Raw genomic sequence first — 25992 nt, forward strand, 5'->3', positions numbered from 1 at the left:
GCCGCCACAACTGATTCTACAAATATCAGGCGTCGGTATACTCTGCCAAGATGGCTGCCACAACTCATTCCACGAATATGGCTGCCAAAAACATATTAAAAAATATGACACATCAACATACTCTACAAACATGGCTGCCACATCTTACTCCTCAACAATAGCTGCCGAAACACACAAAAAAATACGACGCATCGACATACTCTACAAAGATGACCGCCACACTCTTCAAATATGGCTGCCACAATTGATTCCACAAATATGGCTGCCCAAAAACATACTAAAAAATATGACACATCAACATACTCTACAAAGATGGCCGCCACAACTTACTCCACAAAAATAGCTGCCAAAACATTCTAAAAAATACAAAACATTAACAAACTCTACAAAGATGGCCGCCACACTCTTTCTATGAATAAAACTGCCACAAGTAATTCCACAAACATGGCTGCCAAAAACATACCAAAAAATATGACACATCAGCATACTGGACAAAGATGACCGCCACAACTCACCCCACAAAAATAGCTAGCAGAACATATTACAAATTTGAAGCCACAACATTCTAACAGGTACTGAAACTAGCAACTAATTATGCTAGTGCTAATTGGGCTAACCATGCTAACGTGCTAATAGAAGACCAAAACCAATCTCTCCAGCGGCATAACATAACATCAACATTCCCTTACTACTGCGGTGGATTATTTTTTTTTTAGCTTGTGAGTTAGACACACACACACCTTAACAAGCAACACACACTATTGTGTTGTCGGATACACAAACGCTCACTGTGAGTGTTTGTGTATCCAACAACAAACAAGCTGCCACTTTGCCTCCAACAATGTTCTTGTATTCTTTGTTTTCAGCATATATATTTGTATTTGTGCCGACTTGCCTGTAGTGCGCGTGTGTGTGAGACTGTGTGTTTGTGTGTCTCTGCGTGCTTCGCATTGCGTGGATGTACAGGTGAAGACACTTTTGGCAGCTCTGCGGGCCTTGTCAGCGCCGCCTTTGTCTGTTTGCTTCTGTACAGTTGTGTTGTATGCGCAGATGTAGTGATGTATGGACACCCGTGTGTGTGCGTCTGTGTGTGTGTGTGTGTGTCTTAAAACGTACACTGTACATTTCACACGTGGAGAATTTTAATTACATCCTATACTAGCTGACAGTTCATAGCCTGAGGCTGCAAAACACTCAGCCCCTCCTTCACACCTAAACACAAACACACACACATACCTGCACACACAATCACGCACACACACTTGGGAGTTATTGTCTAAGGAATAAAAGGAGAGAACACCTGAGCTCAAAGACGTGCTCGGCCTCTTTCTTTTGTCTTCTCACGCCTTCAAAAATTCAACACAAAACTTCAATTTGATGACTTTTTTCATCTCATAAACACACACACAAGCACACAAATTGGCATTCTCACATACACACGCACAAATATGCACACTTGCATACGCACAAACTGACAGGCACGCACATAAACACAGTCGGTCACACGCACGTACACAAACGAAAACAGGCTCACACGTCTCCACACACTCAAACAGACAATCACACACGTACACACAAACTTACATGCACATAAACAAACTCCTATGCACAAACACTATTGCAAACACGATCGCATGCGCTCACACAGAACTCACATCCATTTAGCACATACACACACACAGACCTGCACACACACAAATGCACAGACACACACCCACGAACACGCTGTCACAAACATGCACACAAACACGTGCTTGAACAAAATGTTACACACGCTATTGCAAACATACAATCACACATTTGCACAATCTCATGCATACAACTAAAGAAGGGCAACTCCCCCACAAAAACACACACAAAGTTCAATTTGCAGGCATACTCACATGTACACAAATACACACACTATTTGAAACACAATCAGATTCATGCACACACACACAAATAGGAACACACTCACACACCACCCCATACAAACTGTTACAAGCAGACACAACCTCACAGACACGCACACGAACACTCAAATACCAACACACACTTTGCAAACACATTCGCACACACGCACTCTCATGAACACACACAAGTTGAAACACACACATTCACAAACACACACACAGTCCCACACTATTGCAAACACACACAACACACAAGCACAATCTCACGCGCAAAGACAAACAGAAGCACACTTCTCACAAACATACACAAATATTAACGTACACAAGCACACTCAAATACACACACCATCACACACATACACAAATAAGAATACTCACATGCAAACAGGCACATTCACACACACTCTTTCACTCGCACACATACATTTACGGACACACACTACTTAAACATACACACGCTCACGCAATCATAAACACACACAGGCTTGCATGCATTTAAAAATGCACACTATAGTCACACACACATACACAAACATGCATACACACAGCAAGTGCATTTAACCTGGCGGCTTGCCTTTTGTCAGCAAGGTGATGGTAGGATAAATCAGCATACATTAACTCCAATTGACACAACAGCCTTTTATTATGCAAATGAGGTGTGAAATTAGCATGGGAAGGCGCGTGCATATGTGCGTGAGTGCCAACTCTCATAACGCTGACATTTTCATTTCAGCGCCACTCACGCCGGCCACTTCATTAGGTACACCTGCCCGCTCGATCTATTTGATTGGTTTCGGCTCACCTTGACACTCAGGGGTCCCTAATATTTTGCTGCCGCAGCCCCCTTATTGCGTTTTGCCTTTTTGACGTTAGGATAGCGTGTTGCTGTTGTTGTTGTGCGCTCGCGCTGCGGGTCGTTAACCTCCCGAACGCAATCGCTCATCGCGGCGCGCCACGCGGAGCCCAAGCGCTCCGTGGGAGGAATCCGTCTCTCCTTACCGCTCTTTCTCACACTTTGTGTTTCTATCTTTGCCATTCCCCTCTTTTTCTTTTTTTTTTCTTTTTTTTTACCGCCGACGCCTCCTCCTCTCCTCGTCTCTTGATGCCACTTTCTAATCTCTCCTCCTCTTCGTCCTCCTCCTCCTCTGTTTGAAGATAATGCTCCCCCCGCGGCCCGCAGACGTTACTGTACTTTTCCTCAACGAGCTTCCACCTTCAAGCTTTAAAGAAGACGAGTGTGCTTATCGGCGCTTAATGGCGGCTAATGGCGGCCATGAGTCAGGCTGACAGCAGGCGGGGACAACAATGAGACGGCAGCATTGGCGCTCAGAGGCCTCTCTGCTCTTATTTAGCCATAAAACTTCAGATAACTTGACTAAAGTCACACAAAGGAAACGAGCGGGAGGCCACAAGGATTGTTAGCTAGCTCGCTATTTCCTGCTTCTGTGAAATGAAAACCAAGTGCTGCTTTTGTTGGCTGTTGTGACTCGAATCAGCTGACTGACTCAGGTATTGACTGAGTTTACTCGACTGACTAACTGACTTGGCTTGACTTGCACTGACTGACTTGACTCGCCTCAGACTGATAGACTGACCTGACTTGACTCGGTCCGGATTTGATCTGACTTGACATGAGTTGACACGACTTGACTCATTTGACTGACTCGACCTGTAATGACTGAATTGACTCAACTCGGACTACTTGACTCAACTCATTGACTCAATTTGACTCATAATGAAAGACTTGACTCGACCCAGGCTGATTGATTTCACTTGACTTGATTTGACTCGACTTGACTCATCTGACTGACTCGACCTGTATTGACTGACTCAACTCGGACCGACTAACTTACTTGACTTGACTCAGCTCACTGACTCAACTCGGCCAGTCTTGGCCAAGACTGGCTCGACTTGACCCAACCTGAATAACTGACTTGACTCGACTGACTCGACCCAGACAGTGACTTGACTGAAAGATTGACAGACTCAACTTGACACACGATCTTTGGCTTGACTCAAATGGACTCAGCCTGAGTGACTTGACTCGACTGTCTCAACCCGGATTAAATGACTCGACCCGATTCAACACGACTGTCTCGGCCCAGACTTTTCTGCCTCACTTGACTTGACGCAAACTGACAAACCGACTTGACTCGACCGAGTGACTCCACTCGACCTGGAATGACTCGACGGTCTGTCCTGACTTGTCTCGACTCGACTTTATTTCACTTAACTTTGCTTTGCTTGACTCGACATGACCCTAACCGACCCACTTGACTTGAGTGACTTGACTTGCTCACTTACTAACTTACGGACCCCACTGACCAGCTGACTGGAAGAGAATACGAGACGTAAGAATCAATATGGAACGAATCACTTTGAGTCTCCATCCGCAATGACACAAAGTGCCCGTAGCCGCCTTGTATTGACTCTATCACACTCCGCAGAGAGCTGCTCCACTGGGCTCATCTTCTCCTTCCCTCTGGCTTAACACTACGCGTGTGCATGTGTGTATATGAATGATATTATTATTTACGCTATTTTTAGATTGTTGGTTTGTCGGTTGGCCCCTGCCGCTCCGTGCACGTGTGTGTGAGCGAGTGTACGGGACGGCTGACCGATATGCTCGCAAGGACGGGGAGGCCGCAAGGGCTCAGAGCAGTGTGTGTTTGTGTACAAAAGCACGCAAGTGTTTGTGCGTACGTGTCAATGAATGAGTGATATCCGGCATGGCAGCGGATGGCGGCTGGCATACGCTTCAAATCCGCTAGCACACCACAGAAGAAGCGTCGCCCTAACAGGGAAGGCAACTAAACTACACATGTATTGAGTAAGAATAGATTTTATTTCCTGATGCAATCCGACACGACTCATTTGCTCCCTTTTGTACAATTGAGAGGGGGGAGAAGTGGCAGCAAAACAGGCCAAAACTCAGCGTATTTCTTTAGTCATTCACTTCCTCCATTACCCCCTACCTGTTTCCTTGCATCCTCCATGTGAACTCCCCTGCCCTGCGTCCAGCTCCCTTTTACTTACTGCCATGCTTGATTGCGGCCTACCTCCTATCCTGCATGTTTCCTTTCCTCCTGCCTTGCTCCCTCCCTCCCTGTTAGGCTTTGACCCACTTTTTTTTGGTGGATGCTTTGGGGGCTGTGTGTCTTTCAGATAAACTCATTTGCTGTGGATCATTTAGAGAGCAATGCCATTTCTCTGCGCGCACCAACCTCTATCTTTTTTACACTTTGGAGGCGTGTGTGTGTGTGTAATCTGGTAAATGGGGAGAGACATAAGGATGGAGGGGACAGACACTGGTAGGCAGATTGAAACACAAAGGTCATACCCGGCTGCGTTGTGTGTGTCAGCAAGTGTGTGCGCGTTTGTTTGCGTCTATGCTGCAAAAACACGGACTTTACAAAAAAAAAGAAGAAGAAAAAGGTCATCAAATGAATTCATTACTTAATATTAGCAAGTACGTCTCACAAATAAACTGGAAAGTTACTTTGTATTTTTTTTTTTTTTTTTTTACCATTAACAGTGTGAACCATTCCGTTCCATCGAAAATGATCACAAAACACAAGACAATATTGTTTTTTCTTTTTTTGTCAAGGTGTGGTGTAGTAGGATCCAAAACCAACTTCGGGGTATTAGAATAACTATTAGAATAAAACAAAATCCCGTGTTCCATTTGTCTGCCATATGATAAACAGCAGACTAAGCTAGCACGCTAACGTTTGCGAGCAAACGCGCTCATCAATTGCTAACTTGATAGCTAATCGCTAGCTCGCTAGCTAATCGCTAGCTCAAACGCTAATCACTAAATTAATGCTTGTTCCAATTACATTTTTTTGTAGCATCAACCGATCTCGTTGGTCAAAATATTTCGAGTTTAAATAAGGATTGACCGGCACTTTGATGCATTTTGCATTTTTTTTCTGTTTTATAAAACTTGTAAAAAGTTAACATTTGTTGAAAGTTGATTTACAATGTTTTTTTTCTTGTATTAATGTTAAAATGAATACAACTTTAGCTATAGTTATATTACTAGAGATAATGATATTATTTATAGTCATCACAGCAGATGGGGGGGGCACAAAATGTTTTCTCATTCCTGGGGGGGCTTTGTGAAGCACTGGGCTAAGGACGTGGAGCTTGTAGGTTTGCTTGCAATATTCTCAACAGGAAGTGCCAGTTTATTTTTCACAATAGAACATAACTAGACTTTACACCAAATAAAGCAGCTCTGTAACCATAGAAACAAAAAATAAACAACATGGCTCTTCAGGAGCCTGAATGTACATTTAGAACTGTTATGTAGAACTTTTATCTTAGAACTATTTCATTTAAAAACAAAAGATTTAAAAAGAAAAGTAAAAAAAGAAATAGAGCGCAATATCTAACTCCGACCATTTGCTGTCTTACAAGAGGCACCAAATGAGTTTTTATGATCTCGATTCTCTATTATGTGCTCTCACACAAAAAGCCGGGCTGGGAAACAAAAAGTGTAGCTTTTGCGTGTAAATGTGTGTGTGAGTGCGTCATGCTGCGAGGAGATGAAATTCCTTAAAGTGCACAAGACTCGCTCCCTTTCGGGGACAAAAACGCGGTCACGCCATCTATAATTCATGCGAGCCGAGGTCAAAGAATGCGCGGGGGTGCGGTCATGATAGCTTAGCCTCGTCTTTGGCCAGGATCGTCACGGGTCAAGGCTCCAGGAAGTGGACGTCCTCCGCCGGCGCCGATCGAGACGCCGGTGACGTCACGGAAGGCAAAAGTCAATTTTTGGAGGCGCACCAACTCGCGTGGAATTATTCATCGTCTCGGTTTTAATTATTGACTTCTTCTTCTGTGCTTTGTCTTCTTCTGTGGTGCGATCGCGTCGTCTTTTTCTTCTTTGGGCCTCCCGCGTTTTGTGCTTTGATTTGAATTTGTTGCTCTTTGTCATTGTTCGTCTTCTGTTCTTTGTGTTGTTTTTGTGGTTTCACTTTGTTCTCTTCAGAGTTTTTATTCTTTTAATGGTTTTGTTTTCAATTATTTGAAGCGGTCATATTTGAACATTTTTAGTGAACAAGATCTGGCAATAGGCTAGAAGTGCCAGAAGTGCAAAATCCACAACTAATCAAACACCAAATTAACTCATTCAGTGCCATGGACGAATCTCATCTTTTAAAATGCTAATAACAATAATAGGTGCTAAAATTCTGGTCAAATATGTTTTTTTATGGAGAGGAGTTGACACCTTTGATTAATGCTCACCTAATATGAGCCGATTGAGCGCTGTAATGATAACAGTGACCATTGGATGGCAGTGTTTCCACATTTATAACACAGCTATTACCTACATGCAATTCAAAGTAAGGGATGGAAATCAATCTTGATACCACTCATATTTACATTTAGTGAAATGCTAAAAAATACTGGCCCTCTAGAGGTTTCATTTTCCAGTAACGCTTGGCATTGAAAGAGTTAATTGAGTAAAATGCATTGTCAATTTGAAAAAAAACAAAAACAAATGGGAGAGTGTTGGGATTGGGCCGATAGCAGGCTTTATTTCAAAGTTTCGTACTTGCTCTGTACATCAGTATCGGTCGTACTCTTGTGAGTGTAATAAAAAGAGAAGGTAGAATTTAGAATTTCGATCTTATTTTTGGTGCAATTTTGTAGAAAATTTCATATGAATTTTTTCTGATTTTAGCGGAATTTTATTCATCAAAATTACCTATGGGTTCGGTGAAATGAGAAATCAAAAAAGAGGCTCAATCATCCCTTAACAAGTCTATTTTTAGTCTATTTTGTTACAGAAGAGTTGGAGTGCAAAACATTTTATGAAATCAATTTCAACGATTGCTCGACAAAGTAATTGACAGATCAATCGATTCTCAAAATAATCGTTAATTGCGTCGGAATCGAGCGCTGTGGATTGCTGCTTTCAAAACAGATATGCAGGCTGAAGTAGCGGCCCAGCGGGGATTCGCCACAACCGCCAGATTACTCACTCCGGGCCTACTATTTTGTATGTAAATGTCTTCTTTTTTGAGCATCTTGTTTTCTTCTGTGGTTTGATGTTTTCTTTCTTCTGTTTGAATTCCTCATCTATGTTCTGACCTAATTGTCTTCTTCTGCGCTTGGAGTTTTTTTTTCCCCCCCTGTAAAGAAACGTAACCTCTCTTTGTGGTTTCATTTGTATCCGCTTTAGTCTTCTTGCTGGCGTTGCTCCGAGGTTGAAGCTTCAACAAACAAATGAAAGCAGCTTCAAATAATCGTTTTACCTTTTTTTTCCGCGCCCCTCCTCTTCTCCCTCTTCCACTTCAAGTGGCTGACTGAAAGGAATAAAGAAGCTTTTAGCCTCCAAAATCTCCCGCTTTATTTACCGTAATTGCCGGCTGATTGCAGTCATTTCCATGCACTCGTCACTTTGGAAGTCTTTTGGAGGCTGCTGGGGGGATGAGTGCGCGCGGGTGTGTTGGGGGGTGGGGGGGGGGGGGGGGGCGTCCTTGTTTGTGGTGTTTATGGATTTGTGTTTTCTTTGCTCGCGCTCATCAGCGTCAGTGAGTCAATTTGTCTGTAAATGGGAGCGGGCATGCTAATGTGGATGCTTTTGACTCACATTGCGGCGCTCGTGTGTGTGTGTGTGTGTGTCTGTGCGTGCATGTTATGTGTGCGCTGTGGGAAAAGAAGTGAGTTTTGTGAGGGAAGGCCATTTTTTTATGAGCGCAAATGAGCAATGAGACAATGCTGGAAGGCAGAAAAGTGCCTGTGAAGAATGTGTGTGTAGGTGTGTGTGCATGTGTGTGTGTGTGTGTGTGTGTGTGTGTGTGTGTGTGTGTGTGCAAAAGCGTAGTCTGAAGGATGAGAGAGGGATCAAAGCATGCGGAAGGTTAGAAGGCCGGAAGGTAGGAGGAGGACAAAGTGTCACAGGAAGTGGAATGAAGATGCCACTTCCATCACCCCCTTTTATTCCACTTCCTCTTTTTATTCCAGGATTCACCCATCTTTTTGTGTTGTTCGCATTACAAGCCAACGAGCATGTCTAGTAAAGTAATTATGTAGCTAACAAGCTAGCTAGAAACACTGGGACAGCGTGATTTTTTTTATTTTTCCAAAAACGTCCTTTTCTGATGAGCTGTTATCTGGTGGTGCCTTCAGGTCCGTCTGAAATCACAACCCTCCCGTTACGTTTGTTTGCGAGGAACAGCAAAGTCCCGAGGACTTGAGCGTGTTTACTTATTAAAATGTGTCTGAAAAGCGTGAAATTCATTCATTAATACTTTGTGCCAATGCGACACGGAGGTGTGTTCAATCATCCTTAATTGTCAGATGGGGGGGGGGGGGGGGGGGGGGGGGGTAATGTAGTTCTAGTAATGATTGTGATTTCTTTTTTTCCCTCCTCAGGAAGTGCATTCATAATTGTGGGTCATTTTGACCCCAGTCCCGCTTAATCATTAACTTATTCAATCCCAAAGATATATTTCTACTCTTTTTTTTCGCTCAAGAATCCAGACATTTAATCTCATGTGCATTTTTTATTTCATTTTATTGATTTATTTATTTTCAGAATATTCAAATATTTGACTAAAGGGGGTCTAAAGGTGTTTAGTACTAAATGCCCTGAGTAATCGATTACTTTTGGCAATTAAGTACTGAAATAATCTATTACTTTCGTAACATAGTACCTTATTACAAAAGGAATTTGCTACTTTTAGAACAAACATAACAGAAGTAATCAATTACTGTAGTACCTGAAGTATTTTACTACCTAAACTGATTGGTTATTTAATTCTTAAATACTTAAAATAATTATTTACTTTTCTATTTAATTCATGCAGTACTAGCCGTCAAGCCAAAGACTGTAAAAAATAAAATAAAGACGGCAAAAAATATGAAACACCTGGGATTGAATGTATAGAGTATAAACTAGTGAAAAACGTAAAAATATGCGTTTGGGATTGAATGAGTGAAGAAAAACGTCCAATAACAAATATATGTATAAACGTGTTGTTATCGGTTATGTTGGTTATATTGTAATTAGCCCAGCAGACGTCTCGTACCAAAATAACAAACAAAACAAAAATCCTACCACTCAGATGGATCAATTTGATAATGTGTGCGTATACATGGTAGCGCAGTGTCACCTACCGGTGATCCATGGAAATACAAGCCGGAGGCATGGAAATAGAAGCCAACAAAGATTTGCAGTCCAGTTAATTAGCTAGCTACTTTGTTATCTTTAAATTCACGGACAGTCTGGATTTCTCCCTCTCAATTCAAGCTCAAGCCTCCTTCCCTCCCTGTTGAACATTTTATGTAGCGGTGCCCTTAGGTTCCGTCTGAAATTATCGACCATCTGTGTGCGCACGCTTGTAGCACAGTGCCACCTGCTGGTAAGGCGTAGTAAGCGAAGCAGATGTGTCATGTTCTTTTCTCATTTTGTTGAGTTTATTGAGTCATTTCAAGTGCTTTGAAAAGAAAATCTGGTGTCACCTTGAAACGTTTCAGTTCCTGAAAGCGAAAAAGAAAACACTTTCACACGGGCATTATGAGCTAAAAGAACGGAGTTCAAGAGAAGGGGCACCGTGTGACCATGGTCACTTTTTACTCTGTAAAACGATTCTACATTATGAAGAAAATAATAACGTGTGAAAAGAGCATAATACATGCAGCGGAGTATGTTTCGCGGAAATCATAGACCAAGAAAAAAGACTTTTGGAATGTATTTTTTGCTTTCAAATTCAAAAACGAGTCTTATATATATATATATATATATATATATATATATATATATATATATATATATATATATATATATATATATATATATATATATATATATATATATATATATTTATGCACACACACACACACACACACACACACACACACACTAGGCTGTCAAAGTTAAAGCATTAACTTTGGAGAATTATGTAAACTTTATAAAGCATTCAAAAACTAGTTAAATGTACTTCCTGTTGGTAGCTGAACTCTGGTAACTTTACCATCAAACGGTGAGGAAAGTCACCGGAACAAAGATGTATGTTCACGTAATTTTATTTTAAAACGTTGCTTGACTGGACATTAAAAAAATTTTAAGTTAAAATTTAAGTTAAAATACTCAAATATCTGCTACAGGTTTCGAAGAAAATACGTGGTTGTTGAAAATATACAATTAATGCTGGTTAATCATGGAAAATCTTGTGATAAATTTAATAAATGATCTCACAGCACCAATATATGTGTACAGTATATACTAGATAGATAGATAGATAGATAGATAGATAGATAGATAGATAGATAGATAGCCATTGATTTTGTGTCATGTGTCGCCCCCTAGAGAAAGAGCGCCGCATTGCGCCCAGCCCACCAACAGCCGCGGTGATCGGCGGTCTCATCGGCGCCCTCGCCATCATCGGCATCGTCGTGGGCCTGGTCTTCTTCATCCGCAGACGTCAGCGGGACGCAGAGTGAGTCCTCGTCCAATCGGAAACGAATATCGAGTCTTTCCGATTGTGTTGTTTGAATGACCGTATTTGCTTTCGACGTTTTAATGGGAATGCCTTTCGTCCAATCAGCGGGCCACCGAAGCACAAGCCCCCGCCCCCTGTCAAGAGTGGCGGCTCCACACAGCTGGTGAGTCAATCCGTCAATCGATTAGTGTTTATTGTATTGATCGGAGCGGATTAGCGCTTGTTTAAACAAGTTCTCCTCAAGCACTTTACATTCAATAAATTTCGTTTGGATCTATTCCGGCAGCTCAGCAAGCCGCCCGAAACGACGGCCGCCACCGAGATGGCGCCGCTCACCCCGGCGGGGGACGTCTACTATGAACCCACGGGAAACGAGCCTGTCAGGGTAATTTTAAAGGCGGTTTTGTCCACGAAAACACGACGTTTTGAACTGCCGTTTTTCGAACTCTTCTTTTGGCAAGATTCCAACATTACGAAAAAATTGCGCATGGTTGTCAACTTTTTTTGACGTTGCCTGCCAAGCTGAAAAACCTTTTTCCACGAATATCGCCGTCAATGGGAGCGAACGAGTTAGGATGAAAATTTTCATTTCAGAATACGATTTTTTTAAACTGGTTCTTTGTTTCTTGAAGAAAAAGAGTTCATTCATATGTTTTTGTAGGAAAAGAAGCAAACAAAAATTCAAGATTAAAGAGTTTTTATTGTCATATGTCTAATATTATTATACCATGAAATACAATGAAATTCTTATTCCGTTCACCTCCTGAGCAGCAGACTACATTCATGTGTGTGTGTGTGTGTGTGTGTGTGTGTTTCCTCGTTTATCATTTATCAAAAAACAATACCTACAGAATTTGTTTTTTTTTTTAAATTTTGTTCCTTTTTTAGTTTGTGTCTTTTATAAAAATAAAAAGTGGCGTAAACCTGCAATAGAAAAACCTATGATCATAAATGAATGCTTTTTGGTTAAAATAAATAAATAAATAAAAAATCACCATGACATTTTTCATCTTTACAGAACTCAGGTGGTGAAACTCCCGGCGCTCCGAATGGCGGCGGACCACCGCTGCCGGAAGACGTGAACCTGGACCAGGACCTGGACCTGGTGTCCACCAATCACGAGCCTTCTCAAACCGCCAACATCGCCCGAGGCGAGAGCTTTGTGTCGCCCGCCATGTATGTGTGAGCGTGGCGCTCACTGTGGGGGAGCCCCTGCGGTGACTTTTTTTTTTTTTAACACACTTTCAACCAACATAACACCCTCTTTTATGTTGCACAGTCTCATAATAGCATGGCAAGTGTTCATATATATATATATATATATATATATATATATATATATATATATATATATATATATATATATATATATATATATATACAAAATCACCCAGCCCTAACTGCTTGTGAATTACTCACACTTCTTTTAAGGGTAAAAAAAGAAAGCCTTTCAACATGGATGATGAAACATTCAGCTATTTTATCTTTTTTTTTATCCTTTTGTTTTTAATTATTATATTGAGCATATAAGCACATCCAGGCACCCATCACCAAGAATGTAACACAAACGTGCATGTAAAGTCAATCCTCTGCCGCTCTCTAGTGGTCACTAGTGGAACTGATTTAAACGAGAAAGGGGCCATAAATTATTGTCAAAAAAAAAAAATCCGCTAAATAGCGGGTCCGCGATGAAAAGAGGGTTTACTGTACACGTGTGGGACACTTCATTAGGCACAATGGTCACTTTGAAATTGATATGTGAACTGTCTAATATTTTGATGCTTTCTGAAGTTTGTTTTCAAAGTTTGCAAAGCACGCACACATCAAGCACAAAAGAAAACGTATTTTTACAATAATCTCTGAAAAAAAAAGAATATATAATAAAGGGAATAAATTGGTGTCCCTAATGAAGTGTCCAGTGAGCATATGAGGGAAAAAAAAACTGCCATTACAGTGGATGTCAACATCGTACCAAATGACCAACCGTGTATATAGTACTGCTAATATTGATGATGATACATAATTATTGGTGTAAAAAAAAAAAAAAAAAAAGTATAGTGGTTTTGAGTGCCTCTGCGGAAAGGCGTGTTTTACTTTTTAACCGAAGCGTCGTCGCCGAGGAGCCGAAAGGTGTTGACGACGCAAGAAAATATGAATTATAATCATGATGACATGTGTGGACTTGAATCATGTAATTGTGCATGGCATGATGATCGGCTTGTTCCTTCCCAAAGCTCTTTGATTGTTTATTTCTGTTGAAGAAACATTCATCATAAAGTCTGCTTAAGATAAAAAAAAAAAATGGGGGAAAAAATATGTTAATTCTTCAATTTTTAAGGTTGCTCGTGTTGATTTGGTGACAATCATGTTTGTTGTTTTTGCTGCATGCTACTGAAAGGGAATCTTTTCAATAACAAACCCCCCCCAAAAAATGGCAGTGTGTGCATGTGTGAGTTTCACTCAGATCAGTTCGGAAAGCAGAATCTAAAAAATGTACAAAATATCATCTCAAAGTATACATCGTATCATGCGCAAAGATGAATTGCTTTCGATAGGCGTACAAAACAGGATGGCTGATCTGAAAATACTTCCTGTTTTCCTTCAAAATTATTTTTTATATAAACAACAAAATTGAGTCATACTATAACTGGACAAATCAGACAAATCAAAGGAATTGGAGTGAAAATTTAAATGTTTTTCTGAGAAAATTATTTGCAAGAATTAAAAAAAAAAGTCGTAATATTACAAGAATTAAGTTTTTTTGTTTGTTTTTTCATGATGGAAAAAAACTACACTGCCACACTTAGCTTGCATTGAACAAGACATATTTAAAAAAATTCCTTTGGGTCTTCATTTGGACTGAACGTTTTTTTTTTTGTTTGTTTTTTAAAAGCATCGGTAGATTCCCCCTTCCATTAGTATAACAATGTGATTAAACGTGATTATTTTTTTCAAGTTTCTTTGTCATATTTTTTTTCAAATGAACACAAGCAATAAATAAATCTTCATTACAATATCAGAAGTATTATACAGAAGTATTATACATTTTATAATGTATAAAGTATTACACTAAAATAATTTAAAACATACATATATATATATATATATATATATATATATATATATATATATATATATATATATATATATATATATATATATATATATATATATACAAATATTTGGCTCTAAGATTCAGTTCCGTTCAAATCAGAATTGATTTCCGATCCAAAATGAAAACAAAATGATTTAATTAACAATTTCTTCATCAATCTATAGATGTGCAAGAATTCATTGTACATTTTATAGCATTTTATCATATAAAATAAGATGAAATCATGTTTTTTATCATTTTGCTTTGGGGATATTTTAAATCCATTCAGAATTGTTTTAAATGCCAATCGAGATTCTTATGTTAATTATTTTTTTTGGCACTCCCCTAACATATATATATATATATATATATATATATATATATATATATATATATATATATATATATATATATATATATATATATATATATATATATATATATATAAGCTAATTGAAACTCTAAATAAATACATAAAATATACTTGTATATAAAAAAAAAAAGCTAAGCCCAGTGACTGAAAAGAAGCAGATTTTATTACATTATGTCAATTTTAATTGAATTGTATAGAATTGTTCAGCCCTCGTCTTGATCAATTATTTCTTGAATTTTTTTGGGTCACGATGTTACAGTGTTAGCCGTTAGCGACATATACGTACACTACCCTAGCCAGATGTTCATCACGGAGCCACACGTGCCTTGTTTTTTTTTTTTTTGTTTGTTTGTTGTTTTTTTTGGTCCTCACCACCAACCCACAATGACCTCGACCGTCACACTGGAGATGTCTTTTGCTTTTGTCATGAGTTTTGTTTTGTATGCTTTTGGGAGGGGAGAAATGTTAATGGACATGTTTTACAAATCTTTGTCTTGTCAAATAAAAACAGAAAGTTAATCCACAAGCGTCCTGGTTTGCGGAATAGAAAAATGACAAACTTAGCATCCACTGAAAATAATATTGCCATGGTCCAACGCAGCAAATGTCTTTTGCTAATAATGTCCAGCGCTATGGATGCTAACAATGCTAAGAGACAGATTTTAGAATGTTTTCAGGTGGCTATTGATGGTCTGCTAATATAGTCAAGAATGTTAGCTGGTAGCTACCAGAGCTAACAATGGAAATAAGTTTCAGAATTTTTTCGGGTCGCTACCAATGCTAACGATGCTAATACACAAACTTCTGAATGTTTTCAGGTGGCTGCAAATGCTAAAACATTTAATTTTTTTTAGGAGTGGTTATCGACGCTAAATTGAAAGATTTCAGAATGTTTTGGGGCAGCTGGCAATGCATATATTGCTAAAAGACTGATTTCAGAATGTTTTCCAGTGGTTACCAATGCTAAAAATGCTAATAGAGAGAATTCAGAATGTTTTCAACTAACTGCATATTAATGCTGACGATGACTGATGGATTTTAGATTTTTTTGGTGGCTACCAATGCCAATAATGCTAATAAACAGATTTCAGAATGTTTTTGGGTGGCAACCAATGCTAATAGATTTCAGAATGTTTGCGGATAGTAACGATGCTTATAGATTTCAAAATGTCTTCAGGTGGCTGCCTTTGCTAACAATGCTACAAGTTTCAGAATATTTTGATGGCTACCAATGCTAAAAGATTTCAGAGAGTTGCGAATTGAAAGACAGATTTTAGATTTTTTTTTTTAATGGTACCACTACCTACGAATGCTATATGTCTTTGTTTTTTCGTTTTTTTTTTTTAAGGAACTTGCTCAGGGTAGCATAAATTGTACTCCAGGATGGGCTGGTGGATGGTTATAAAGTTTCTCTGGGACTGAATTTATTCCAAGGCTGTTTCAATGTCACCGTGAGCAAAATTGAAAACCTTTATATTTGTGTATTTTTTTTAGACCTGATTGCCAAACAGAAACAATCCCGTTGGTGATATTTAACATCCGGATGTGCTTGACAGTGACATTTCCACACGGTCCACCGCACAAACTGTTTGGAATCGCTGATGTGTAGCGCAGTCAGACCACAGAGGAATTTTATTGACACACTCGGACACCAACCAGTCACACAAGGCAAATTAGTTTCAAGGGAAGGTGAGGGTTTCTCATTTGAATAACATTTCAATAGCTAACTAGTTGGCTGAATAATTGATTAAAAATATACAATGAATAAGATTTTTTAAAGTGATCACTTAATGAACTCAATTTATTTATTGCGTATGGGGAATAAGAGTTTGAATTCCAAATGAGGGTTTCTATACCAGGTTAGCCTTTCAAATTAGGGTTTTAATTCTGGGTTAGCCTTTTTCAACTAAATTTAATATTTCAAATTAGGGTGTCAAGTTGTGGTTAAGGTTTTAAATTAGGGTATGATGTTATGTGCAGTTGGTAGGCTGTTTATTGTCTGCGCTCTATCTGCCTCATTTAATTGAGTAAAATGTGAGTCTACATTTTTTCCCAGCAAATGTCTGTTTTTATTTTTAACTGACTAATACATCCGGCACAGGCAAAGGGGGAGGCCGCACGAGTGGGAGTGTGGGAAAAAAAATTGTTTTTCCGCTCATTCGTATGGCCCTGAAGCGCAAAGAAGAAATGGTGATGATTGTAAATGCACTAATCTCAGCATTCATTTTGCACAGTAGCGTCATATTTCTTGACGCGTGCGTTCTCTTCATCGTCAACAACTGGAAATAGACTGATGGTGTCACGTGACCGCACCCTGATGCGCTCTGCAAAAGTGGAAAAACAAAAACGATAAGTGGAAGCTAGAGCTTGCTGTGCTCCTCCACTCCAGCAGGTGGCGCATAACAACACAATTAAACTCGAACGCGCACGCAAAGACACCCCCACATCTACCGACTCAGCACCTCTTTTTTATTCTTTTTTTTTTTTAATCAGTTCTACAGCTAAGCATTCCATCTCCTCCCAGCGACTCTCACTTACCGACCATGTGGAGCTTTTGGAGGATCCTGCGCGTAAAAGTGCGCGCTCACACCCATGCATCATCACGCGCTACCGCTCCTCCTCCTCCTCTTCATCTTCATCGCTCGTTTCGGCTGTAGTTGGACTGGACCGGATGCGGCGCCGTAACATGGCCCAGCACCACGCCGGCATCAGCGCGCGTCTCCCGGGTTTGCTCCCCCGCCTCCTCCTCCTCCTCCTCCTCTTGGTGCTTGTGGTCAGCGCCACGCCAAGTCCGGTAGCACCGGACAACAAGACCAATGGACATGGAGACAAGGATTTACACCACCGGGGAAACACCACAGCGCACCGGAAGGCTTTCCCGGTCCTGTCATTCAACTACGAGCACGTCCGGAAGCCCTTCGAGATCTCATTGTGGATCCTACTTGCGCTTCTCATGAAATTAGGTGAGTGGCCTTTTAAAAAATGACGTCACGGACGTAGGTGTTTTAAAACTTGCGGTACGTTCAAGTTAAAAAAAAAAAGAGCAGGTGCAACTCAGATCAGCATCAGAGCCGTAGCTAAAGGAGTTTTGGTACCCCCCCCCCCCCCCCCCCCCCCCCCCAGTACCCAATAATTAGCGAAAATGCTAACAATAAAGCATTACAACAGCCTAAAAAAATAATTTGAATTAGATTGGCTCAAAATGCTTGCCTTTTAGCTGAGAGAATCAGCTGGGTTTTAATGCTGTGAGCATGCCAAGCCCTTAAAGGGACAGTCCGCGTATTAATGCATTGTCAGTAATAAAAAGTTAATACTTTGTATTATTTATTTTGGATATTTTGTATCAGGCGGAACACATGAACACATCGCTATAGGCGTTGTGGTCGCAAGCCCCCCCAAACCCTCCAATGCCCACCCAATAGCCAAAATGCTAACAATAAATGCTAAACAAATGATTGACATCTCAAGATGCAAACATGTTAGCATGTGGAGACTATTAATACACGATTAATACATTTAAAATCTTTTTACTCTGGATTTCATGTTGAGTGCAAAAATGTCTGAGGAATTTGTTGCAGTCCATGTGCAGTGGGGTCAAATTTTGAACCAGCAGTTGGAGATTTAAAAACAAAAAACGTGTACGGTAGTTGACATCCATGCCATTTTGTTAATTACTGCCATCTAGAGGACTGGAGCATTAATTTATCAAATTGCTTTACTGCAACATTGAATAGATGCCGTGGAACAACAAAACATTCGTCCTTTCATATCTGTCATCGACGAGATGTCCCCGGTACCAACTGGGCCTCAGCGAGTGCTTGTCCAACCCGATTTAACTCTGACCTGTCAGGTCATGGCAGCTGCTTGGCCTGAGACTTGATTAATTCTCCCTCTATAAACACAGTGGATTTAGAAAATCTATAAAAAGCATTTGAGCAGGGGTGTGTAGACTTTTTATATTCACTGCACATTCACGACGCGGTAGCATCGCTCGCATCGGGCAAGTCGGGGAAGGTCCGCGTCTCTGCTCATATCTGCGCATCCAGCTGCTGTCTGGGAGGGCCGGTCCTACTTCCTGTTCTAATGCGCCGCTCGATAACAAAAGTGCGCCCTGTGCTGACTGAGTGGCGCCGCTCTCGGAAAGTTCCGACTGCAAAGCCTGGGTCACATGACTGACCGGCCGAGGCCTCGTTTAGGGAGATAGTATAAAATAGGGGACCATGTGTTAACTCTCTTTTTATGTTTGTTTGCAAAGAAGAGCAATAATATGCACAATCAAAATCCCTATATTTCGCTTTAGCCTGTGAAATACGTTCATTTATCAAGAACAGCTATAATGTCGGGGGTCGATATGACCCGAAGGTGGGTGCATTTATCCAAAAGTTTTAAAAACTTTGTTTTTTAGTTGGAAACCCACTAACAAAGTAACAAAGATAATACTTAATGTATTTTTGTTTGTTATGCTAGCTTTACTGGAATAGCAACAATATCCTGGATCAGTTTGACCCGGAGTCATGTGTAGGTAACTATCCAAAAATTTCAGAAATGTTTTTTTGTGCATAATACTCCTAACTAACTTCTGTCATGAATTATTTCCCACAGAAACAGTGATCCTTTTCTTGGGTCATTTTGACCCGTGTTTTGCTTTTTTATGCAAATGCTGTTTTGGATATGTTGCTTATATATAAGCCAACCTAAAGTCTTGTATTTAAAAACTACATTGAGCATTTATTTTATCTTTCAAATGGGCCAACATAACAGAATTGCTAAAATTCCCTCCCCTTGTAATAGCCTGTGAATGCCACAAGGTGGCAGACAAGTGTTTTTTTTTGTTTGTTTTTGTTTTTGTTTTTCTAAAAAGACAGGATTATGGCCTGACAATGTAAAGCTTAAACTTGAAAATTTTCATTTGTAATTTCTAATTTGCAATTTTAAATCAGCTAAAAGGGAGTGAGCAACATCATTATCGCGAGCACTTAAACGTTTAACTAATTCTAACGTTACTCGCCTATTGCTGTTTAAAAAGTAAAATAGGAAAAAAGTCACAAAAAAGCCTACTAGAACATCTTTTTTCCATTATGGGTTCAGCGGAGACGATTTATATCGTTTTGCAGGTGGAATTTAAGAAAACAGGTACATCCCAGTTATGGGGTGTGCACACTTTTGCAACTCAATTATGATTTTTTTATTTTTACCAAAGCCTGCAAAAATGTCAGGTGCACTTCAAAGCCCATTCGATGGGGTCCGTTTTACGCCGAATGGACTCCCGTTGATATGTTTTCCGGGTCAACAGGCTTCCACATCATTCCCCGGGTGTCCCACGTGGTGCCCGAGAGCTGCCTGTTGATCTTCGTGGGGCTGCTGGTGGGCGGCGTCATCAAGGCAATTCGCCAGACGGCGCCCGTGCTGGACACCAAGCTCTTCTTCCTCTACCTGCTGCCGCCCATCATCCTGGACGCCGGCTACTTCCTGCCAATACGCCCCTTCACAGAGAACCTGGGAACCATCCTGGTGTTCGCCGTGGTGGGCACCCTGTGGAACGCCTTTTTCGTGGGCGGCGCCATGTTCGGCGTGTGCCGGCTGGAGGGGGGGCAGCTGGCCGGAGTGGACCTGCTGTCCTGCTTGCTCTTCGGCTCCATCGTGTCGGCCGTGGACCCCGTGGCCGTGCTGGCCGTCTTCGAGGAGATCCACATCAACGAGCTACTGCACATCCTGGTTTTTGGCGAGTCGCTGCTCAACGACGCCGTCACCGTGGTGAGCGCCCGCGGCGGACATTTTGTTATTCAAAACCAACCTCGCCTAAAAGTATTACAGTCTGAAAACAGTCATGTCAAAATAACCTAAATTGTGATTTCTGATGTGAACGTGCAGGTGCTCTACCACCTGTTTGAGGAGTTCTACCACGCCGGCGCGGTGACGGTGACCGACGCCCTGCTGGGCATCGTGTGCTTCTTCGTGGTGTCGTGCGGCGGCATCTTGGTGGGCGCCATCTACGGGCTGCTGGGCGCTTTCACGTCCCGCTTCACCTCACACACCCGCGTCATCGAGCCGCTCTTCGTCTTCCTCTACAGCTACATGGCCTACCTGTCGGCGGAGGTCTTCCACCTATCAGGCATCATGTCGTGAGTGATTTTATTTTACGTTTCCTAATCGTGAAAATGACTTATTTTACGAGAGACGTCTTCCGCCCGCGCCCCGCTCCAGGTTGATAGCGTGCGGCGTAGTGATGCGCCCGTATGTGGAGGCCAACATCTCGCACAAGTCCTACACCACCGTCAAGTATTTCCTGAAGATGTGGAGCAGCGTTAGCGAAACTCTCATTTTTATTTTCCTCGGCGTCTCCACCGTGGCGGGCCCCCACGCTTGGAACTGGACCTTTGTCATCGCCACTGTGGTCCTCTGCCTTATCTCCAGAGTGTTGGGTGAGAAATATTGCAATATTTATTTCAACATTCCATGTGATAACAGCACAAGTGAGATACTTAACCCTTCAGCTGTATTTTCACAATTTTTGGGTCTTTTTTTTTTTCATTTTTATCTTTTACGCTAACATTTTTTATATCAAATATCACCTGAACAAAAAATCTTGTATATAAATAAATATTTGGTTTTTGTTAAAGAACAGTTATGAATACAGACGACAGTGTAACATTTCCACTTACAGTAATAAATTAAAACGTTTCTTTTAGATCATAAAAGTTGTTTTTACTTCAGTTAAAAATTTGCTTAACAACAAACTCCCCTATTTTCATGTCCTAGAAACCCTTTGGTAGAATTTAGACAAATTTCTCCATGTATGGCTACTAAAACAATGTAAAACATTAAAATCACAGTCGCATTTCTTGCGAGGTAAAACATCACGTTTGAGTAAGCCAGCATTGTTCAAAAATGTTGAGTAGGAACACTAACTGTGTCACTTGAGTCATTTACATCTAATAAATTGTCTTTGAAAAGTAATCTGACAGATCTCTCCAGCCTATATGGAGCAACTCTGCCAGCCTCATGTGGTGCTCGCAGCGGTGTTAAAGTGCCGTTGAAATGTAATCCGACATGGAGCACTTAAGTGCTGCTAGCAACTAATGTGGCTAGCATATTGTGCTGCTGACCGCAGTGTTAAAGTCCTGTGCAAATCCAATCCAACAGAACTCGCCAGCCTATATGGAGCAATTTTGTGCTGCTAGCCATTAATGCTGCTAGAATCCATTGCTGCTCTCCGTAGCATTAAAATCCTTTCAAATGTAATCCGACGGCTCTCGCTACTTCATATGGGGCAATTGAGTGTTGCTAACGCGGCTAGCCTCAAGACCCACTCGACGCTGCTGTCACTGCTAGCTGCTAACGTTGAAGCCAATGCTAATCACAAGTAATAGACGTGTATAATACAATGTCAAAGTAATAAAGTCTAATTTTAAATGCCCCTAATTATCATAATTAGCAATTGAACTTTATTCCGCTTTAAAATGAATGTTTACCAAGTAAATATTCTCAACGGGGCTTCTTCTGGTCTCCGACTCGTGTTTTAGGCGTGGTGGGCCTGACGTTCATCATCAACAAGTTCCGCATCATCAAACTGACCAAGAAGGACCAGTTTATCGTGGCCTACGGTGGCCTGCGAGGCGCCATCGCCTTCTCGCTGGGATTCCTGCTGACCGACAACAAGATGAAAAACTTGTTCCTCACCGCCATCATCACCGTCATCTTCTTCACTGTCTTCGTCCAGGTAACGCCGCCCTACAAGAATACAATAACAATACTATGAATACTATTGCAACCCCAAAAATAAAACAACAATCACATGATTTGATTATTTTTGTTAGGGGATGACCATCAGGCCTCTGGTGGAGCTTCTGGAAGTGAAGAAGAAGAGGGAGTGTGACGACTCGATCAATGAGGAGATTCATACACAGGTCAGTATTTTTGTTTGCGGGAAACAGCACTATCTAGTGGCTGTTGGCCACATGGTCCTCAGTAATTTTACCCCATTGACAAATCCTTTTATGTAGTTCCTGGATCATCTCCTTGTGGGAATTGAGGACATATGTGGTCATTATGGACACCATCACTGGAAAGACAAGTATGACCTTTTAATCACGACAAAAACTAAATGAAGTGTTTCCTACATTTACATGTGCTGTGGTTGAGATCCCTCATTCCTAAAGCCTGATGATTTGAACACACCAGAACCCCTCTAAAAACCGAGCCGTTAGCCAAAATGCTTTCTTGTATTAATTTCGTTCAGGCTGAGCCGCTTCAACAAGGCTTACGTGAAGAAGTGGCTGATTGCGGGCGACCGCTCCACCGAGCCGCAGCTGCTCGCCTTCTACAACAAGATGGAGATGAAGCAGGCCATGATGCTGGTCGAGAGCGGCGGCAGCGTTAGCGTCTTCAATCCGCCCATGATGGTGCCGTAAGTATTTGCCCAAAATGAGAACGCTCTCGCTTGCACAGTTAATTTCCTGTCAAACTAACACATCAAACAAAAGGGAATCAATTAAATGTTGTTTAATTAAACATTCAAATGTAAAACCAACAAAAATCTGGTATCACAATGCTAACATTTAACGTGTAATATCATACTTAACGCTAATGAAAATTAGCATCACTATGGTGATTTTAAACCCACAAACAATCAAAGCAAGTTGTTAGCTTAATGCTAGCATATCATTTTAAATGCAGTGTGCTAATTTGGTTTGCGTTGATGAATCAAACTGTATAATTAAACATTCAAAAGTCAAACCCAAGCATGTTATTCTAGCTAACAAAAGACTGCTAGCATAATGCTTAATGTGAAATGTCATTCTGAGATGCTTGTGTTTTCGTACCACAGGAACATCGAACCCAAAGCCCCATCCCAACGCAGGACCAACATCTCCAGAAGTCGCGAAAAGGAAATTCGAAAGATGTTACACTCCAACATGCAAAAAAACAGACAGCGAGTATGTAAATGGCGACCATGCGTGCTTTTTACCTGTCGCCGGCTAACATTTGACACGCTTGTCTTTTCAGCTTCGTTCTTATAGCAGACACGACCTGATGATTGACCCCTTTGAGGAGGACGTAAGCGAAGTTCGCTTCAGGAAGCAACAAATGGAGATGGGACGAAGGGTGAGTACACATAAACGCTTGTTTAAAATCCCTGAAAAATGCCACATGCATCTTGCATTTACATCTTCATAAATCCGTTGTGTATTTTTATTTGATATGTTTATATTTCTGGCTCATTTAGAAAACTCCTGCATACAGTATGTATTGCACCTCATTTTGTTATTTTAAAGATTTTAGTCCCCAAAAAATTACTGGTCAAAATTTCCGATAACGACCCGGGCTAAACTTGGCTCCTCCCCAACATCTAACAACATTTTGTTAGATGAGCCACTATCTGACCGTGCCAGCAAAACGCCCGGAACCACCTCCATCTGTTCGCCGGGTCGCCTTCGAACCAGGTCAGTCATGTCGCTTTTTTTTATTTTTGAGCTTCCGACATGAACGTGTGAGATTTAGTAACAGGCAATCCGCCTGCTCTCTCAGAACATCGAGTTTACACGTACGACGACGGCGAGAGCACCCCGACGGAGGCGAGCCGGAACCCGAGCTCCGCCAACACCGTCAGCCAAAATGGATCCAATCGTGGTTTCCGAGAAGAGGACGAGGAGGAGGAGCCTAAAACCGTGCGCCGTCTCAGTGACCCCGGTCCGAAATAGTAGCTCAAGAGACATATGTGAGATTTTTATTTGCAGTAATCCCTAACTTTAAAAACTTTGTTCCTATTAATCATTTAAAACATAAATGCAGCACAATTATGCTCCCCAAAGACTTTGACATCATCTTCCAGGATTAGCCCCAAAAAAATTACCGGTGGGAATTTCCGGTAATGACCCGGGCTAAACTTGGCTACTCCCCAACATACTAAGCACTTGAGCAGTCAAGGTGTGTCACTTCGAAATCATTCCCTGACGCCTACAATGACTTTCCTGTCATTGAGGGATTTGGCGCCGTCTTGTGGCCTCTTAGTGGTACTGAAAAGGTATGAAAATATAATGGTGCCTTGATATATGACAAAAAATGTTCCCAGTGGCCAAGTTGCATACTATTTAGTTCATTGCATTCTGTTGTTCTTGTTGTACAATTTTGTGCAGTACAATAATATAGAATAATTTCTCAATTTACATATATATATATATATATATATATATATATATATATATATATATATATATATATATATATATATATATATATATATCCATCCCACACACACTCACACAAATGTGAATCAGTGATGGACAAATGAGGCTTCACGAAGCATTTATATTTTTTTCACTCCTTCACATGGCACTAGGTTCAAAGATGTAATAGAAATGTTATACCTTCCATTGATCTAATCTCTAGTTATAAACCACAAGCACAGTCTAGAGGAGTCATAAAATGTTAAAGAAATGTTTCATGAAGCTTCATTACTGTGAACAGGTGAATTTTCAACTTTGCGGGGGAATACTGTACATGAACTTGTATTTTTTTTCTTTATTTATTCCTTAGGATTTGTTTTTATTTTGCTAGAGGTGCCAAAAGGGTGGCCAACATCAAAGTTTATACCAAAAAAAATTTTTTTTTTTGTTGCAATCACGGCTTTTCTCAGGGACTGTAAAGGCTTCTTTAAATGAGTTTTGTATGCTCTGTATTAAAAAAAAATGTTGTAAACATTCCTCCAAAGAAGATAGATGTGGATGAGGGAAACAAAACATTTCAAATTTTAAAAATCAAAATTATAAATCAAGATCCAGTTTACATTTTTAGCTCCTCCTTCCATATCATCAAGAAACATTTTTCATGACTCCATCCTAAAAGTTTACAAACGTGGATTTTGATTTTCCTAGAAGCACATTCTGATCAGTTTCCAAGATTTATTTTTTTTTGAGCATTCACGTGCAATTTTTACGGAAATTGCAAATTCTACTTTTGCAAATTGTTGACTTTTGCGAGTACGCAAGGACGCATGTCAGTATCTTGCATATCTACAGTATCACTGCCTGAGCTTAAAATGCCTGCATGTTTGCCTTAAAAGAATGTTGAGGTCTGTACCAGCCAAAGTATTTTTCTATTTTGAGCCCCAAAACATATTGATCGCAGACATTTGTTTAAGGGGAAAAAAATAAAAATTTGTATCTGAGAATTTTT

General features: G+C 40.6%; 2 protein-coding genes across 2 annotated transcripts in view; both read left to right on the forward strand.

Moving 5' to 3' along the window:
• pvrl2l (PVR cell adhesion molecule related 2 like) overlaps positions 1–13512 on the forward strand; it is a 158475-nt gene extending 144963 nt beyond the window's left edge. The window contains exons 7-10 of the mRNA XM_088404290.1: positions 11218–11347; positions 11456–11513; positions 11637–11735; positions 12369–13512. Of these exons, the coding sequence (XP_088260416.1) occupies positions 11218–11347; positions 11456–11513; positions 11637–11735; positions 12369–12536 (455 nt within the window). The 3' untranslated portion in view covers positions 12537–13512. The remainder of the gene's footprint in view (positions 1–11217; positions 11348–11455; positions 11514–11636; positions 11736–12368) is intronic.
• A 3752-nt stretch (positions 13513–17264) lies between these two features.
• slc9a1b (solute carrier family 9 member A1b) lies at positions 17265–25987 on the forward strand. The gene is made up of 12 exons (XM_088404829.1): positions 17265–17780; positions 20111–20571; positions 20689–20939; positions 21022–21239; positions 22341–22537; positions 22635–22724; positions 22821–22891; positions 23057–23224; positions 23645–23753; positions 23824–23922; positions 24185–24260; positions 24346–25987. The coding sequence occupies exons 1-12, from the start codon at positions 17489–17491 to the stop codon at positions 24516–24518; spliced, it is 2205 nt and encodes a 734-aa protein (XP_088260955.1). The 5' UTR covers positions 17265–17488; the 3' UTR covers positions 24519–25987.
• The last annotated feature ends 5 nt before the right edge of the window (positions 25988–25992 follow it).

The sequence above is a fragment of the Hippichthys cyanospilos genome, chromosome 21, assembly GCF_059441005.1.
Source record: "Hippichthys cyanospilos isolate Australia breed blue-spotted pipefish chromosome 21, RoL_Hcya_1.0, whole genome shotgun sequence".
NCBI classification, from domain to species: Eukaryota; Metazoa; Chordata; class Actinopteri; order Syngnathiformes; family Syngnathidae; genus Hippichthys; species Hippichthys cyanospilos.

Excerpts from the sequence above, each read along its gene's own strand:
- slc9a1b (XM_088404829.1), top strand. The coding sequence starts at position 17,489 with ATGCGGCGCCGTAACATGGCCCAGCACCACGCCGGCATCAGCGCGCGT. Across the intron at positions 20,940-21,021 it reads CACCTATCAGGCATCATGTC|GTTGATAGCGTGCGGCGTAG; the intron begins GTGAGTGATTTT and ends GCCCCGCTCCAG. Across the intron at positions 23,923-24,184 it reads AAATGGAGATGGGACGAAGG|ATGAGCCACTATCTGACCGT; the intron begins GTGAGTACACAT and ends ACATTTTGTTAG.